General features: G+C 42.8%; 1 protein-coding gene across 1 annotated transcript in view; it reads left to right on the forward strand.

Annotated features, from left to right (window-relative positions):
- The window catches only part of PIK3C2A (phosphatidylinositol-4-phosphate 3-kinase catalytic subunit type 2 alpha), a 65,209-nt gene that overhangs the window by 32,610 nt on the left and 16,854 nt on the right, over nt 1-15,745 (forward strand). The window contains exons 14-22 of the mRNA XM_048483946.1: nt 752-860; nt 2,372-2,511; nt 4,357-4,545; nt 4,667-4,760; nt 5,186-5,280; nt 10,476-10,656; nt 13,209-13,313; nt 14,188-14,280; nt 15,172-15,301. Of these exons, the coding sequence (XP_048339903.1) occupies nt 752-860; nt 2,372-2,511; nt 4,357-4,545; nt 4,667-4,760; nt 5,186-5,280; nt 10,476-10,656; nt 13,209-13,313; nt 14,188-14,280; nt 15,172-15,301 (1,136 nt within the window). The remainder of the gene's footprint in view (nt 1-751; nt 861-2,371; nt 2,512-4,356; nt 4,546-4,666; nt 4,761-5,185; nt 5,281-10,475; nt 10,657-13,208; nt 13,314-14,187; nt 14,281-15,171; nt 15,302-15,745) is intronic.

The following is a 15,745-nucleotide window of genomic DNA, read 5'->3' on the forward strand; positions in this document are numbered from 1 at the left end:
TCACATAGGGGGATTTTCCAGCATGGTTTTGGGTTGTTGTACTAATCCAAAATGGCACCCAATAGTGAAAGTATGTAACTATACCAGGGAGCAGGAGAAAACAAGGACTAAAATATGAAGGACTAAAATATGAAGCACAGGGAATGCAAATTGGAGAAGGAGGAAGACTGGCCAGGGGGAAAGTGGATGGGATAAGGTCAACAAGGAGGAAAAACGAACATTATTCTGTGGATAGTTGATGGGGAGGAGACAGCAAGGAGATGAAAGAAATCAGAGGAGCCAGAAAGGGGGGGGCAGAGGGGGGGTGGTGAAACACACCTAGAAGATAAAGCCAAAAGATAAACTTTTTAAAAATTGTTTACAAATGGTATGTAGTTAGTCTCTGAAATGCTAAATTAAGTGCAACAAAGTGGTGGAGACAGATGTAATGAGGTTTTTGTGTGAATGGACCTCTGGGTGGGAGCACTGACATTATGTGTTAGCTTACATGTGGGGAGAGAAGGATCTATACCTGCTGTAGCTAAAGTGTCTGGACTGGGCCTTATATGATTCTCTAAAGAACGTGTGGCACATGGCATGTGTCACATTAAATGTTGAATGTAGAAACAGTTGCTTATATTTGCTATTAATCTAGTTGTTTTTGTATACAGAGTGCCATCACTTTGTAACTGATTGATAATTCTGCCTAATCATTTTTTTCCATTTGGGATGGTGTGTGCATGTATAATTGTTCTTTGTTCGGTGCCTTTAGAATGTTGACTTGTGGAACTAAACTTTTACACCTGTGGACAACTTCAACAAACATTGTGCCTGGAATGGCTCTTAAAAAAGGAAGTCTGATGGAGAAAATAGTATTGCAGGTAGGGATATTCCTCCTTACTTTGCTTTGATATTTACATATTCTGATGGCACCAGTAAATGGTCCCTTTTCCAATGACATGCATATGCATAGGAATTAAGTGCTATGAGTATTTTGTCTTTGAAACACTTTGCAAAACAGTATTGAAACATATACTTCCCCCTTTTTCTCCTTCAGCCATTGTATATATGTATAATCTTGGGAATTTGCAAAGGGTAAAAGTTTCCATCCTCATTTCTTCCTAACTGCGGAGTAACACAGATGTGTAGAAACTTCTTTGGAGTTGCCTGACTGAGATTCAGACTTCAAGCTCTGTGTCTTATGAATTTTTGTATGAAGAATTTATGTATTTTGTTTTCTTATGGACAAGGCAATATAACACAGGTCATGTCATACTTGTAAATCTATTTGAATTGCTGTAAGTGTACCATTAAAAAAAATAAAATATGCAATCTTTGTATAGGAGTGTATATAATATTTGCAAAGGTAATAGAAGAGACTTGGACAGTGTATTGGTTAAATCATAAGGGGTGGGATTGAGATAGTAAGCTTCTGAAGTAGAGGTGTGAACTCTACTGCTTCAGAATGGAAGTGGAAAAGTGTAGCAGGAAGGTTCTAATTCAGTCAGGCTTTCCAGTCTCAGATTTTTCAAGTATCTGCAGTCTGGTTCAATCCATCTGTTTTTGAAATTGGTTGGAGTTGTTCTGGATTAGAGGAAACCAAGGAAGCTAATTTCTTCAAGTTTCTAACTCTTTATTATATTGTAAGATTGCACAAGTGTTCTCCTGTAGAATTTAAAGGTTTTTGTTTTTATTGAAAAGGCAGAATTGCTGACTGAAACCTAGAACTGTGCACCAGTCGGTGATTCTGGCTGATGGTGATCTCTTCTATATATGGCAATTGAGCTCTTCATATTGCAATGATGCATTTGTAGAAGCTCAGTCACCACCTGGAAATGTTCCCTGAATACCATAGCAGCACAGCGGTGCGATCTTGCAACTTAGAGACCTCGACAGCTGTGCTCTCACCATTTCTGTAAAACTGGGAGAATAGGTGTACATGTACCAAGGCTACTAAATGAAGGGGTATACTTTTTTCCCTTTCACTGTCCATTATTTCTGCAGTTGTTGGAGAAGGAATGGGTAAAAAGTGGGGGAATCAAGGAATGGGCAATTCTCATTCAGTTCCATCAAACTTTGATGGAAGTTCTTCAGATTGGGAGCCTGGAAATGGGGAAGGGTTGAATCCTGAATAGGATGGAGCTGCAGGAATCTGTTCATCCCTTCTTTTGTTTACATAGTATCAAAAATTGCAAAAGGTAAGTAAATTTTAATTATACAATAATGCATACAAAACTTAGTTGCTAAACAGTCCCCAATACATACAATATCTATGGTATACCCTTGATATGCTAGCGTTCCTATTGGTATTTGGATATTGGCTTTGAAACCATCAGCAGAAAAATCCATGGTACAGTTTGCTTAGAAATATATATTCTTTTTTGCTTTTTAGATTGACTTCCCTTCTTTACCATTTGATGTTATATACAAGACTCCACAAGTTGCAAATAGTTCCACATGTTCAATAGACACATTAGAAAAAGATTCAAGAGAGCGTCTTCTTTCCATTTTTTCCAAAGAGGGTACTCTTAGGTATGTCACATTGTCTTGTTATGTATTTTGTTAACTTTTCTGTTCCCATATTTTTAATTTGCTGAATTTTGAGAATCAGCAACTTAAGCAAAGTATTTGAATGGACAACGTTTTGACTATGTCTGCCCTTAAATTGTTTCCTTATGGATGCAAAATAATCTGATTTCTACATCAACCTTAACCTTTTCCTTTTGGGTAGTAGATTATTTGAAGCATGACAAAATCCCCATGGCCTGTCTACTGCAATGAAAAAGGGCATGCAGCCAACCTGTTGAATGTCATACATGACAGTCAATTTAAAATGTATTCTTGTTGTACATTTAATCTGGGCATTGACAGAATTCTAGGACAAATGAGGATGACTTTGACTTTTGGGGAAGCTGATAGTTGGGACACTGTAGCCTTGTTTTAGGATTGAAATTGCTATGGATTTCATGGTGGTTAAATTCTGGAATCAAAGTGAGTTAATTTATTTTGAACCTTCTAACTCCTCCTTTACATTATGAGTCAGCAGACCGTTTCACATCTCTTGGTTGTTCTAGTAGGTGTCCAAAGAATAGCTCTGGGTTGGTCACATTCTGTTTCCCAGGGTATGTGCAGAAGATGGAATTGGATTTCCCTCCCTGTGTCTTGGGAACTTATACATGAAGGACACTTGCAACAATCCATTTTGTTATTGTTTAGGCTCATCTGGATTGTTGGAGCAAGGTGTCCTAAATATTTTGAAGACACCCACATTTCATATTGCAGAGCATCAATTCTAGCACTGGACCAATGCCTGAAAGGTGTTACTGGGTAGATGGAGAACAGACTGAATCTATATAAGACACAAGTAGGAGCAGGCATGGTCATAGATGGGACTGGTGTACCCTCCAAGAGATCCAGTTTTCAGCTTGCTATGGGTTATAGATTCATGATTACCAGGTGATGCCCATCTCAAGGATCTTATCAGTCATCTGATTTCCTGCCTTTCCTGGGTCCTGCAACCATTGCACATGCTTCTTTAAAACTGAGGGTTAATGGAGTACCAATTGTCTAGAACTTACACAATGCCACTTGGATGAGTGATGATGATATAAATGGGGAGACCTGTGAAGGTTGTTGGGGAGAATCCTGTACTTCCTCTGCTCACCAGCCTGCCTACTCACTGTTGCCTCTGCCTGCCTCATAGTAGCAGGGCCAGTGGTTCTTGTCTTCCTTTCTCCATGCAGTGCTGCCGCTTTCAAGGGTGTCTAGCCCTAGCAAAAGGGAAGATGGCAAGGATGCCACTTTCCACCTCTCACAAAGGACAATTGCCCTTGCAGAGAAAGAGTACTCCCTCAAATGGCAGCCATTTCCTCTGCCATGGCAACTTAATTTTTTTTAATTTCCTCTTTGGGGGTGGGGGGTTCTGTGCAAACTTCTCCCTACTCTGCATCTGACCTCAGTGTGTGGATTTAATTATCTTCATACCAAAATTCTGGTTCAGAATTATATATGATTATATTCACTGGTTGCCTTGGCAATTGTCTTCCAGAACAAATTAAGATTCTGTTTCTTTGCTTTAAAGTCCTAAATCCTTCATACCTGAGATATGTCTTCTCTCCATGCTAAGCTTGCTGATGAAATGGATGTGTTTCTTTAGAACACATTTGCAGCTGCTTTATAGCACATTGACTATCCAGAGCACTTTAAATATTGTTCAGCAGCTGAATTACACTTTTTTTCTTAGAGTTTATTTGTGTCAGTGAAATGGAACAATGTTGTCTCAAACTTTTGGCAATAAAACACATTTTGGAGATCTTTTGATTGTTGTGACTGCATTTGTATTGCAATGAACTAATAAATTGTTGTGATTTTTTAAAGGCTGCCTAGAAAGGATAAAGCCTTTTTGTGGGAAAAGCGACATTATTGCCATACAGATGCAAACAGTCTTCCAAAGCTGTTAGCCAGTGCCCCAAACTGGGATTGGACCAGTCTCCCTGAAATATATTCTGTGCTTCAACAGTGGCCTCCCTTGCCGCCTCTGACTGCACTAGAATTACTAGACAAGAAGTAAGTAAAATCTGTTATGGTATCTTCTGTATGGATGTGGAGATAAATGATTCCTCAACATAAATACTAACAAAGCCTTGAGGGGTGCACTGTTCATAACAGATCTTGTGATATTTTGAAGTTTTGCAGATCAGGAAGTAAGAACAAGAGCTGTACAGTGGATTGAGGCAATAAATGATGATGAACTTGTTGACTTTCTTCCCCAATTTGTGCAGGTGACGTATATTCAAAACATGAAATGGAGACTAATTTTGTTTGCATTTACTTTTTTACAAAATATGAGTCATTTGATTTATGTAAAACAAGACATTGATGTGTGGAGGTATCCAGAGCTAGTTTGCTGTGTGTCAAGCTAGTAGTTTGTGGTTCCATAAAGCAGGGAATTTCCCACTTACTTCCCCAACCACATCCATGCTGCCCGAGTCGCCTATCTTGCTGCTTTAAAGCTGAAAAAGACAACTTATAATTATTGTTGGCTTGCCAGTCATGGCGCAGCAAGTCTCTTTGAGGGTAGCATGGCTGTGCCAACCCCAGCAGCAGTGCAACTACCCTGCTTAGGATTTCACTGTTAGTCTATTATTCTGTTGAATAAAACCTTGATTTTGATATTTTTTAATCATTTGATTTTTTAAATTCATAGGCACTAAAATATGAAACCTATCTGGACAGCGCTCTAGTCAGATTCCTTTTGGCCCGAGCATTAGGCAATATTCGAGTAGCACACTATCTTTATTGGTAAGAATATTTGCATCTCTTTCTTCTTCTGTTCTGAGGCAAACTTTTTAAAAATGGAACTATCTGATTAGTTAATTAGCGAGCAGATAGGGGAAGGAAAACCGTGTAAGATGTCCAAAAGCAATTTCAACAGGTTGTAAAGTATTTTGTGGTTTTTCTTAGTTGGGGGGGGGGGGGGATAGTTATTATATAGCACTAGCGGGCCCAGCCACGCGTTGCTGTGGCTCAGTCTGGTGAAGTGGAAAAGAAAGAAAAGGGGAAGCGAACAGTTCGAACATGGGTCATTGCACAATGATTGCAGGGGAGGGGCAAGGGGCCCCTCACTCCCCTCCCTCTCTCCCATTCCCTTGCATGGCACCCCGCCCCGTCCCTCCCTAACGTTCCCCTTCCTCTGCTAGGGTGCGTGGGCCTTGTCCAGGTGGCGGGCCCTGTCTCTTTCACTCCCTTCCCTTGCAGGCGAATTACTTAGCTTAAAACACGCTGGGAGGCATGAGCTACGTTGTGTTCAAATTTCAGAGCGTTTGGTCCAGCAAACCTCCGGGCCCTCCCTCACCTTCCCCTTCCTCCGCTAGGGTGGGTGGGCCATGTCCAGATGGCGGGCCCCATCTTTTTCACTCCAGATGGCAGAGGATTTTCAAGGAAGGCATGGTTGTTTCCCTTGTATCAGAGGGTGTTGCTTTGACGGCCAGCAGATGGCGCCGTTGCGGAACAGAACTGTGGTTCCAACTGTCACAGGTGTGGCATGTACACAATAATTGGCAGAGTTGTGACATGTACACAACAGGAGGTGTGGAAACAGTATGAAAACCTGGCTGCACGCGAATGTGACGTTGTGTGAAAATTTCAAACCAATCGGTCCAGTAATTTGGGAGATTACCTGTCAGCAGCAAAACGCACTGATAGATTTTTATATATATACTAGCGTGGCCCGGCCACGCGTTGCTGTGGCTTATTGTGGTGAAATGGGAAAGGAACAGTAGCAAATCAATTGCAGAGGCCAGCAGTAGGTGCTCATGCAAACACGCAGCCTGATACTGTGCGATGTCATTGATGTGTGTGCCCGCATTCCCTGGGGGAATGGAAAGTCACCTCTCCCACACATCTAGGCTGACTGGTCATGATCCTTTACCTGGGAGTAAGTGTGGTTGGTGGCAATGGGTGTCATTTCTGAGGAAACCCTCTGACGGGTGCGACGCAGCCATTCAAAGTATGTCATGGTTGCTGTACTGAGCTTACTCCTGAGTAATGCGTGCCTGGTTTTCTTAACTGTAACTGCTGTATTCAGGGAATCTAGGGTGCCTGGCCCCTCCCTCCCGTCCCTTGCAAGTTGCCCCTCACTCTCTTCCCTCCCTCCCTTCTCTTCCTTTGCATGCCACCCCTCCCCCTCCCTTGTAGTCGTGCCGCGAGGTCAGCGTAAGAATGAGACGAGACGCGGTGATTTCATCTGGTGGAGAGCGCCAGCAACGGGAGCGCGGGTGTCCGTGTTCCAAGCGACTCTCCCGTATGCTGGTTCCTCGCACCTTTTATTATAATTCTAGCGGGGGCGTGTAGAAGGGCGGAACGGGGGGAATTCCGGGAGAGCGGGAGAGCGGGGGACTGAGAGATCATGCATCATGTGATGCATGATCTCACCTGGCTGCTACGTGCGGAGAGGAGCATCGGCGTCTGGGCCTAATCCTCACCTGGGGGCAAGGCCATTGTCCCTTTGTCCGGGACACCCGGTGGTTGTGAGCCAGGTAGTTCATGACCTGTGACTCATCGGGGGATGAGGGGTGGGGGAGCGGTGCGACCAGAAGGCCGCAGGAGCGCCGGTGTGCCGGCGCTCTACTTACGGTGCTGCTGGGTCAGCAGTGCATCCCTACATCCCCTCCCTTCCCTTTCCCTCCGCTAGGGTGGGTGGGTCATTTCAAGATGCTGGGCCCCCTGCCTCCCCTCCCTTGCATGCAACCCCTCACTGTCTCCCCTCCCTCACTTCTCTTCCCTTGCATGCCACCCCTCCCCCTCCCTCCCTTCCCTTTCCCTCCGCTAGGGTGGGTGGGTCATATCAAGATGCTCGGCCCCTTGCATGCCACCCCTCACTCTCTTCCCTCCCTCACTTCTCTTCCCTTGCATACCACCCCTCCCCCTCCCTCCCTTCCCTTTCCCTCCGCTAGGGTGGGTGGGTCATATCAAGATGTAGGGCCCCCTGCCTCCCCTCCCTTGCCTGCCACAGCTCACTGTCTCCCCTCTCTCACTTCTCTTCCCTTGCATGCCTCCCCCACCGTCCCTTTCCTCTCCCTCCCTCTCTTCCCTTGCATGCCACCCAGTGGTGGGATCCAAAAATTTTAGTAACAGGTTCCCATGGTGGCGGGATTCAAACTGTGGCGTAGCGCCAATGGGGCTGGGCGGGGCACGACGGGGGTGTGGCCGCCCATTCCAGGGGCGGGGCATTACTGGGCGGGGCTGTGGCAAGGACACAGCCGCTGTGCCGGTCCTTGGGTGGGAAACGAATGCACGCAGCCGCAGGCTGCCACGCACGCTGGTGCACCTCCTGCTAGACTGCTTCAAGTTCTGTGCACTACTTCTGAGAGAAGGGGCGTAACTAAGGCAAAAATCACGTGACAAAATCACCAATTAGTAGCCCCCTCTCGGCACACACAAATAATTAGTAACCTACTCTCGGGAACCTGTGAGAAACTGCTGGATCCCATCTCTGATGCCACCCCTCCCTCTCAGTGGCAGTGGAGGTTAAGAGCTCGTGTATCTAATCTGAAGGAACCGGGTTTGATTCTCCACGTTCTGCGCCTCTGAGCTGTGGAGGCTTATCTGGGGAATTCAGAGTAGCCTGTACACTCCCACACACACCAGCTGGGTGACCTTGGGCTAGTCACAGCTTCTCGGAGCTCTCTCAGTCCCACCTACCTCACAGGGTGTTTGTTGTGAGGGGGGAAGGGCAAGGAGATTGTCAGCCCCTTTGAGTCTCCTACAGGAGAGAAAGGGGGGATATAAATCCAAACTCCTCATCCTCCTCCTCCTCTTCCTCTTCTTCTCCTCATCCTCCTCCCCTCTCCCTCGTGTGCATGTGTGTGTATGTGTTTCGCTTCCACTCGAGTTATTGCCTATGTGCTGTTTCCACTGCTCATCTTTGGCCATCTGAGTGAACATTCTAAGGGCACGAACATTCTAAGAGTGACAGTTACACACAGGCCCCTCCCTGTCCTTCACCAGGGAGCACCAAGAAAAAGGCATTTTTACCTGGGCCAGGTATGAAATTTCAGGTATGTGAACATCTGAAAACACTCTCGCCTGACTGACTATAGTGGCTGGGAATTTTCAGAGGAATTGGCCCAGCAGTTACTGAGGTACCCTGTCATCAACACATACACGGTTAGCTTTTTATATATATAGATAGGTTGTAAATGCAGTGGAAGAAAACGTCCAAACTTTCTAATATTAATAGGATGCATTAACATTCATTTTAGGATACTTTTGTTTTCCTGTTTTATTTCCTGCATTGGTGCCTACTCCCCCTCCTGCTTAGCTAGTTTGAGAGTGAAAGTGTATTATTGTTGCGAACCATAGTTTCCTGTTGAACAGAAAAAATGGTACTTCTACCACTATAAATTGTTTTTATTTGGATGTAATGAAAAGGTGCTGTACATATGCTTCTTCGTATCTTTCTGAACTGACAGTCTGTTATAACAGAGTAGATTATGGGTCAGTAATAGGTACCAAAGTTTACAGTCTCTCAAGTGCAGTCACAAACCATTTTGCCTGAACAAGGTGCATTCTATGACAAATCTAATTAAACTAGTTTCCGGAGGTTCATTCCTAAGAATACTTTTCCGGGAGTTGAGTAGACCTGTTCAAGATTCCTTGCTAAATCATAAATTGCTTGCAACAATTCCCAAATTACAATCCTTATAATTAATCTACTGAGGGTTGGAATGTTTCAATGATGAACCCCCAGTCAGTTGGTGTGTGAGACTCACCTGCTCACCCATTGGCTGAGGGTTTGTCTCTGGCATTCCAACCACTCCCCCTGCCTTCTCCCAACCCCCCCCCCAACAATTGCCGAGGCAGCAGTGCCTTGCCTGCCCACTTCCTCCCAGTACCCTCCCCATTTTTCCGCACCTTCTCCCAACCTCCCATCAGCATAACCACTGCCCGCCAGCTCCCTCCCTATTCCCCCACACCATATCCTAACCCCCCAACAACACACACACTGCCAGGATAGTGACAACTTGACTGCTTGGTGCCAGCCAACTCCCTTCCCATTTCCCTTACCTCTCTCAACTCCCCAACAACATATCTGATGCTGGGGTGGCAACGTCTTAGCCACCTACTGCACTGTATTCCCTTGCCTGCCCTCTCCCAGCCCCATACACCACCCGAGGACAGCACAAACCTTCCACAAACCTCCCCCATCCACCCTCACACACCAACTCAGACCGAGCCAGGTAACGTACTGGTCGAAGCAAATCAAGAGGTTTATTCGAGGGGGCAGAGAAGCAGCAACAGAGACAGTTGGGGGGGGTGGGTAGAGAAGGCAGCCAGGCAGGAAAGGCAGCCCATGTCTCCCCCCTCCATCACCACTCCACCTAGCAGCTTGGCTGCTTGTTCAACTATAAGAACAAAACTGTATATTGTCACACATTTCTCCAAGTTCTCAGGTGTGACTTCAGTGTAGAAGCTGAGAATCTCATGTAGCATGTATAGTATTGTAGAGAGAGTCAGCAACTGAAATCCAAATGGATATTCCATAATCATGTTTTTTGCATCACTGTGCATCCCAAAGTGATGTGTGATAAGGATGATATGTACATATGTCTAGTTCTTATTATCTTTCCATTTTCCCCTTCCTCCTTGTACTGCTTCTGTTACAAAGTTCTGTTATACATGAACACAACCTAGTGACTTGTTGTACTTTAAAATTACTTCAGTATGTAACTATGTAAGTTGGAGCTTCATTCAGATACATGAACTGCACAATTGAGATGTTGTTTAAGAAAAACAATATATTGTTTGGTTCTTAAAGAGCCAAAGCAAGCTACAAAACAAAAATTTAATGGAAGACAGGCAATGGACTAACTACAATAAAGTGAAAGATCACATAATTTAAAGTTTGATTTGTGTGCACAGACATTACACATACATATCTAGTGAGGAACACATATGTACTTGGTTTCCTTCACAAATATTATGTAATATTTCAGGTTACTAAAAGATACCTTACGTGATGTCAGATATGGTGTAAGGTATGAGCATATCCTTGGTGCCTTCCTTTCAATCTGTGGGAGAAAACTTAGAGAAGAGTTGGAAAAGCAGACAAGACTGGTACAGATCCTGGGAATGGTAGCAGAAAAAGTAAAGCAAACAAGTGGTTCTGCCAGACAGGTTGGTCAAACTAGTAGATTTTGTGTGTGTCAGTGAAAGTTAGCTGAACTATCAAAATGGTTAGTTAATGTTCATAATACAGGTCCATGGGATGGGGAGTCCCTGAAGAACATGGAGAGAATAAACACTGGGGACATTCTCACTGTCTAACTACCCCAACAGCACAGTACTTCTGCAGTTTGGGACTAGATTCATAACTTTCTGCTTGTTCAGTCCTTAATATCAGTGGTACAGCTCTTGTAGCATTATTATCTTATAGCCATCAATATTCTGGGCTAGATAAGCAGGAAGGTGGACATCTGTCATCAAATCTTAGTGATAATAGGAGGAATGCATTTAATTCATCCTTTCTGTGCAATATCAATACATATTTTTAGCCCTCATTTTGGGGTATTTCAAACAGTTTGGGCTTTTCACCTAGTTTGCCTTAAAGGTCTGGTGAGACTTTGGTCAATTATGCACAAAGTGTTCTGTGTGGTAAAGGCAAATGTCTGCCATTGCAGGATTTCTTGTAAAGACATATTTCATCTAGCCTCACTTTTGCTTTCCTCTCTCGCTAGGGCAATCAAATCCACTTATAGCATGATTTTAATTTTGCTTCGCTGCCAGCGAGACAGATTTGCCAGTGAGCACAGCTTTTCCCCTCCACCTGCAGTCACCCTACCCAGTCTTAACCCCGCCCCCTCTACCTGCTTTGCATGCTTCCCCCTTCCCTCCTCCCTGTTGCTGACTACTTCTTGTTCCTTGTCCTGCCATATTATTTTAATTGTCCATGGCCTGCCTACTCCTGCATGTCTTTAGATTTTTTGAAAAAATTAAATAACCATATCAATAAATTGATTAATTGATACTAATATTAAAAAATGTAAAAATAATGAGACTAGTTGATCAGTCCAAACACCCAATTTGCCCCTGCATTTGATCAACAAATTGGGATGTCTCCAGCCTTGTAGTTTAATACACAAGCAATCAGTGCTTTCAGAGCACACCAGGAAACACCCGTCACTCTTGACGCTTGGGTTTACTGCAGATTGGGAGATGGACTATTGTGAACCTGGGAAACTTAGCAAATGACAGTTCATGCGTTAGTTTGGCAGTTTGCATGCTGCCATTACTCTCCTCTCACTTCCCACCATGATAGACAATCAGTGTTCACGCAAGACTTTTCTTTAATAGTTCTCCTTTTTATGTCGACATATCAGTCTATTGATAGATTGATCTATTAATAAGATTAAAGATAAACATTAAAGATTATATTAAAAATTAAAGCACACATGTGTGATAGAGAACCCATGAAACAGGATGCAAGTAAAAAGCCAGTTTATGGGTAATGCACCCAGGACTGTTCAGTAACAAGTTTCAGTTGATTTCTTTATTATGAAACAGCATGAGGAATGAGATTTTAGACTTCTATTACCACAACTAAGCATAGCCAATGTTGCAATCGCCAATATATCACCTCTTATGTCCCGTCACCCCACCCTACCCGACCAATTCCCAAGGGGGGATGACACCCCTCCAATCTCATGGTCTGCTGGAAGAAGGAACCACCAAGTCAAAACAACCTACTTTCCACACTAATGAGAGAGCTGGTGGCCAATGAGCTGATAACGAGTCTGAGGAAAAGTAAAACAGTTTAACTGAAGCAGAGGAGGGAGGGTGTCTGAACAGAACCAGATTCCCAGGTCCCACCCAGGAGGTGAAACATGGCAGGATCAAACAGGGGTTGATCATGATAGCCTGTCCCACTGCAAGCAAGGCGGTGGGTAATAATGCCGAACATGCCCTGAAACGGAAAAGCCTCAGCCAATTCTCTTTGAAATCATGGAAACCTTGGCATGCATAATTGGCCTTTATATATTTAATTTTATTTTAGAATGCCTTGACTCAGCATTTTTCCTATCAAGTACACCAAATCCCCCCCAGCAATATGACATTACAGTAAAAACAAAAACTTCATGGATAAGAAGTCAGTCCTTTTCCCCAGACTGTAACACCCCCTCCTCAACCCCACAGAAGTTCTTGCAGTATCTAGGGTGCAGGAGAGTATGGGACTGAGCAGCTGGTCTTCTTTAGCCGTGTCTGGGAACACTCTTTCCTCTGGAATCAGGAGCCCTAGACGGAGGTTCTCCTACCTAGAGCCTAAAAACAGGAGTGCACAAGGAGGTGATTAGTTAGGAGTGGAGGAGACACTTATCCTCTGAATTTGGCTTGCAGGATGAATGCCTCATAACATGATACCCTACCACTTTCTCCTTCCCTTTCCCCAGCAATAGGGGTTCAAGCAGAACAATTATTTTCTGATATAACTATTCAATGCCTTATTTAAAATTCTTTAACGTGCTCTGCTCTAACCCTGCTTCGTTTCTGAGATCTAATGAGATTGGGCTAGTGTGGAGCTATCCAGGTCACGGCACGCACCCAGGAATAGCCATTTTTAATGTCCCAAGAATTACCATTATATTTAGGAATATTAAAAAGTTCTTGCATGTATTAATAACTAAATTTTCGGTATTTCACAAAGGTAATTTTTAACATTATGTTATTAACAGATTGTCTTGCAAAGTGGAATGGAACGTGTGCAGTCGTTCTTCTTAAAAAATAAATGCCGCTTGCCTCTTAGTCCAAGCCTTGTAGCAAAAGAACTGAATGTCAAGGTATAGTGTGTTTCTAGATTTTCAATTTTTCAAAACATATTGTACTTTATGCAGTTATGTCCAGAGGGTGAGAAGATGAAAAATGATGCTGGTTGGGCAGTCTTTTAACATTGTTTTCATATAGATGGGTTGAGTTACAAAATAAATTTAGCAAGAAGACCAGGAAAACGGGAGAGAGCAAATGCAAGCTATTGTTGTTGATAGCGGCAAACTACTTGGCATAAGGATAGCCTGACTTTTAAAAAGATAGTTGGGAATATAACTGCTTTGCCAAAGATTTAACCAGTCCAATCTTTAGTTTCCACATTAGCTTTCCAAATATCACTGAGGAATTCATAGGCAGAATGTGGGGAGGCAGTGGCCCTTTGCTGTTGTATCTGGCTCTTCTTTCTGTAAAATGGTGCTTGAATTTACTTGTCATGGTTAAGAGGTGCAGCACTAAAAATAACATGTTCTGCCAATGTGAATGGAACATACCGGTGATCGTAATACTTGGACGTAGTGGAATATCAAAGAAATAGGTATGCATTCCTAAGGAAGGAACAGGACATTGTGCAGGCCACCCTTTTTTGGGTGGGGGGGAGGGGCAAAGATTGGTTAACCAAGTACAGGCAAACACATATAAATTGTTTACACATGGCCATTAAAAATAAAGTAAAACTGCTTTAACATTATGCTGAAAATTGTTTATTAGATCTTGTCAGGAAAGGACTGGTTTAAGCCAATTTGTGTCTTCATTGGGGAAAAAATAGAGTATAAATGAAGAAAATAACAAAGTTATTTCACTCAATATTCTTACATCTCTTTACAGTCCTTTTTATTTTAACATTAGTAACCTTGTCCTTAAGTAATCAATGTAAAATGTCTTTGGCAGGCATGTTCCTACTTCAGTTCGAATGCGGTGCCTCTTAAAGTTGCTTTGGTGAATGCTGATCCCTTGGGAGAAGAAATTAATGTTATGTTTAAGGTATATTTTTATGTACAAGTTAGACAAATTTAACGTTATAGCTATAGAAATTCCATTAGTGGTGTTACTTTGACATTTGTTAGATTCTCATGATACATATCTGATCATCACATGAATTCAATTTCATATTTTAAAGCTGAATCAGTAAGCAAGACTTCAACAATAGAATGAAACTAAATTAAAAGTAAACATGTAGGACTGTGTTAAATGGTCATGTCAATTCAAGACCACCCTCCAGATGTTAAGAATGCCACATCTACTTCTGCATGCCCAGTGGGAATTTGAACAAGTTTCATAAGCAAGGAAACCCTCCCTCTTCTATTTCTCTTCCTCCCCTTCTACCCTTGATGCATTATCAATTACTTTGGAAACTTTGTTTCAAACACATTTTGTGACCTGCCATGGGGGACTTGCTGTTCAAAGGAAAAAAGTCCAGTAGTAGATTTTCATATTTCTGTATGTGTATCTATATGTGAGACTGTAGTAAAGGGCGGGAAATAAATCTAAATAAATAAATAGTTATTGGATAATATTGTTGCTTTGTCATCATACTTGTCTAGACTAAATGCTGGAAGAACCAATGCTGAATGGCCTACGAATGAAGTGTTACTTTGCACACAGCCTGTGAATATTTCTGTGCTTTTTGCTAGTCATGAGGAAGGCCAAAACCCACTACATAAGGCAGCCTGAATCACACTGTTCTCAGAGCTTTTGAAATTTAACCAGACATTGTTCATTCCCTGCGAGCCTATAAATATAAAATAAACAGAAAACTACATCATCAAAAGGACATGTAGAATTCTGTAGTGCCTATACGGTAAAATATTCATCTCGCCTATGGGACTTTTCCTGCTGAAAGTGTTTTTATTTGCTGCCTTGGTTCCATTTTAGGTTGGGGAAGATCTGCGACAGGATATGTTGGCCTTACAAATGATAAAAATCATGGATAAGATCTGGTTACAGGAAGGACTTGACCTGCGGATGGTTATCTTCAAATGTATTTCAACTGGCAAGGACAGAGGTGCAGATGATTCCCAGTTCTTATTGTGTGGTATCCTCTATGACATCTAGGTCTTTATGTACTCTGTCTCAGTTCCCAGTGGGAATGGTAACTTTAGAGACAGATTCTTCAGAGCAGAATGACTGAATACCTCTTTAACTAACATTCCAAATTATGCAACATTTGCAAAACATGCTAGAGGGGTGCTATGTAAGTAATGTAGAACTGTCAGGGAGTAAAATCGATTAAGCTATCCAGTGTAATTGCAAAAAAAAAGTGTTCCTTAGCACTGAAACACCAGGCGTCAGAGATTCGCTGTAGAAAGCACTAACACAGAATTGTTAAATATTTGTGTTTGGGGATATCTTAGGATGAAACTAGATGGTGTTATTTTAATAGAACATAGAAATAGTCATAGAAGAGCGTGATCTTGGGATCAGGACCTCAGTATCAAGAGGAGGGGAT

This window comes from Sphaerodactylus townsendi, linkage group LG02, assembly GCF_021028975.2.
Source record: "Sphaerodactylus townsendi isolate TG3544 linkage group LG02, MPM_Stown_v2.3, whole genome shotgun sequence".
Taxonomy (NCBI): domain Eukaryota; kingdom Metazoa; phylum Chordata; class Lepidosauria; order Squamata; family Sphaerodactylidae; genus Sphaerodactylus; species Sphaerodactylus townsendi.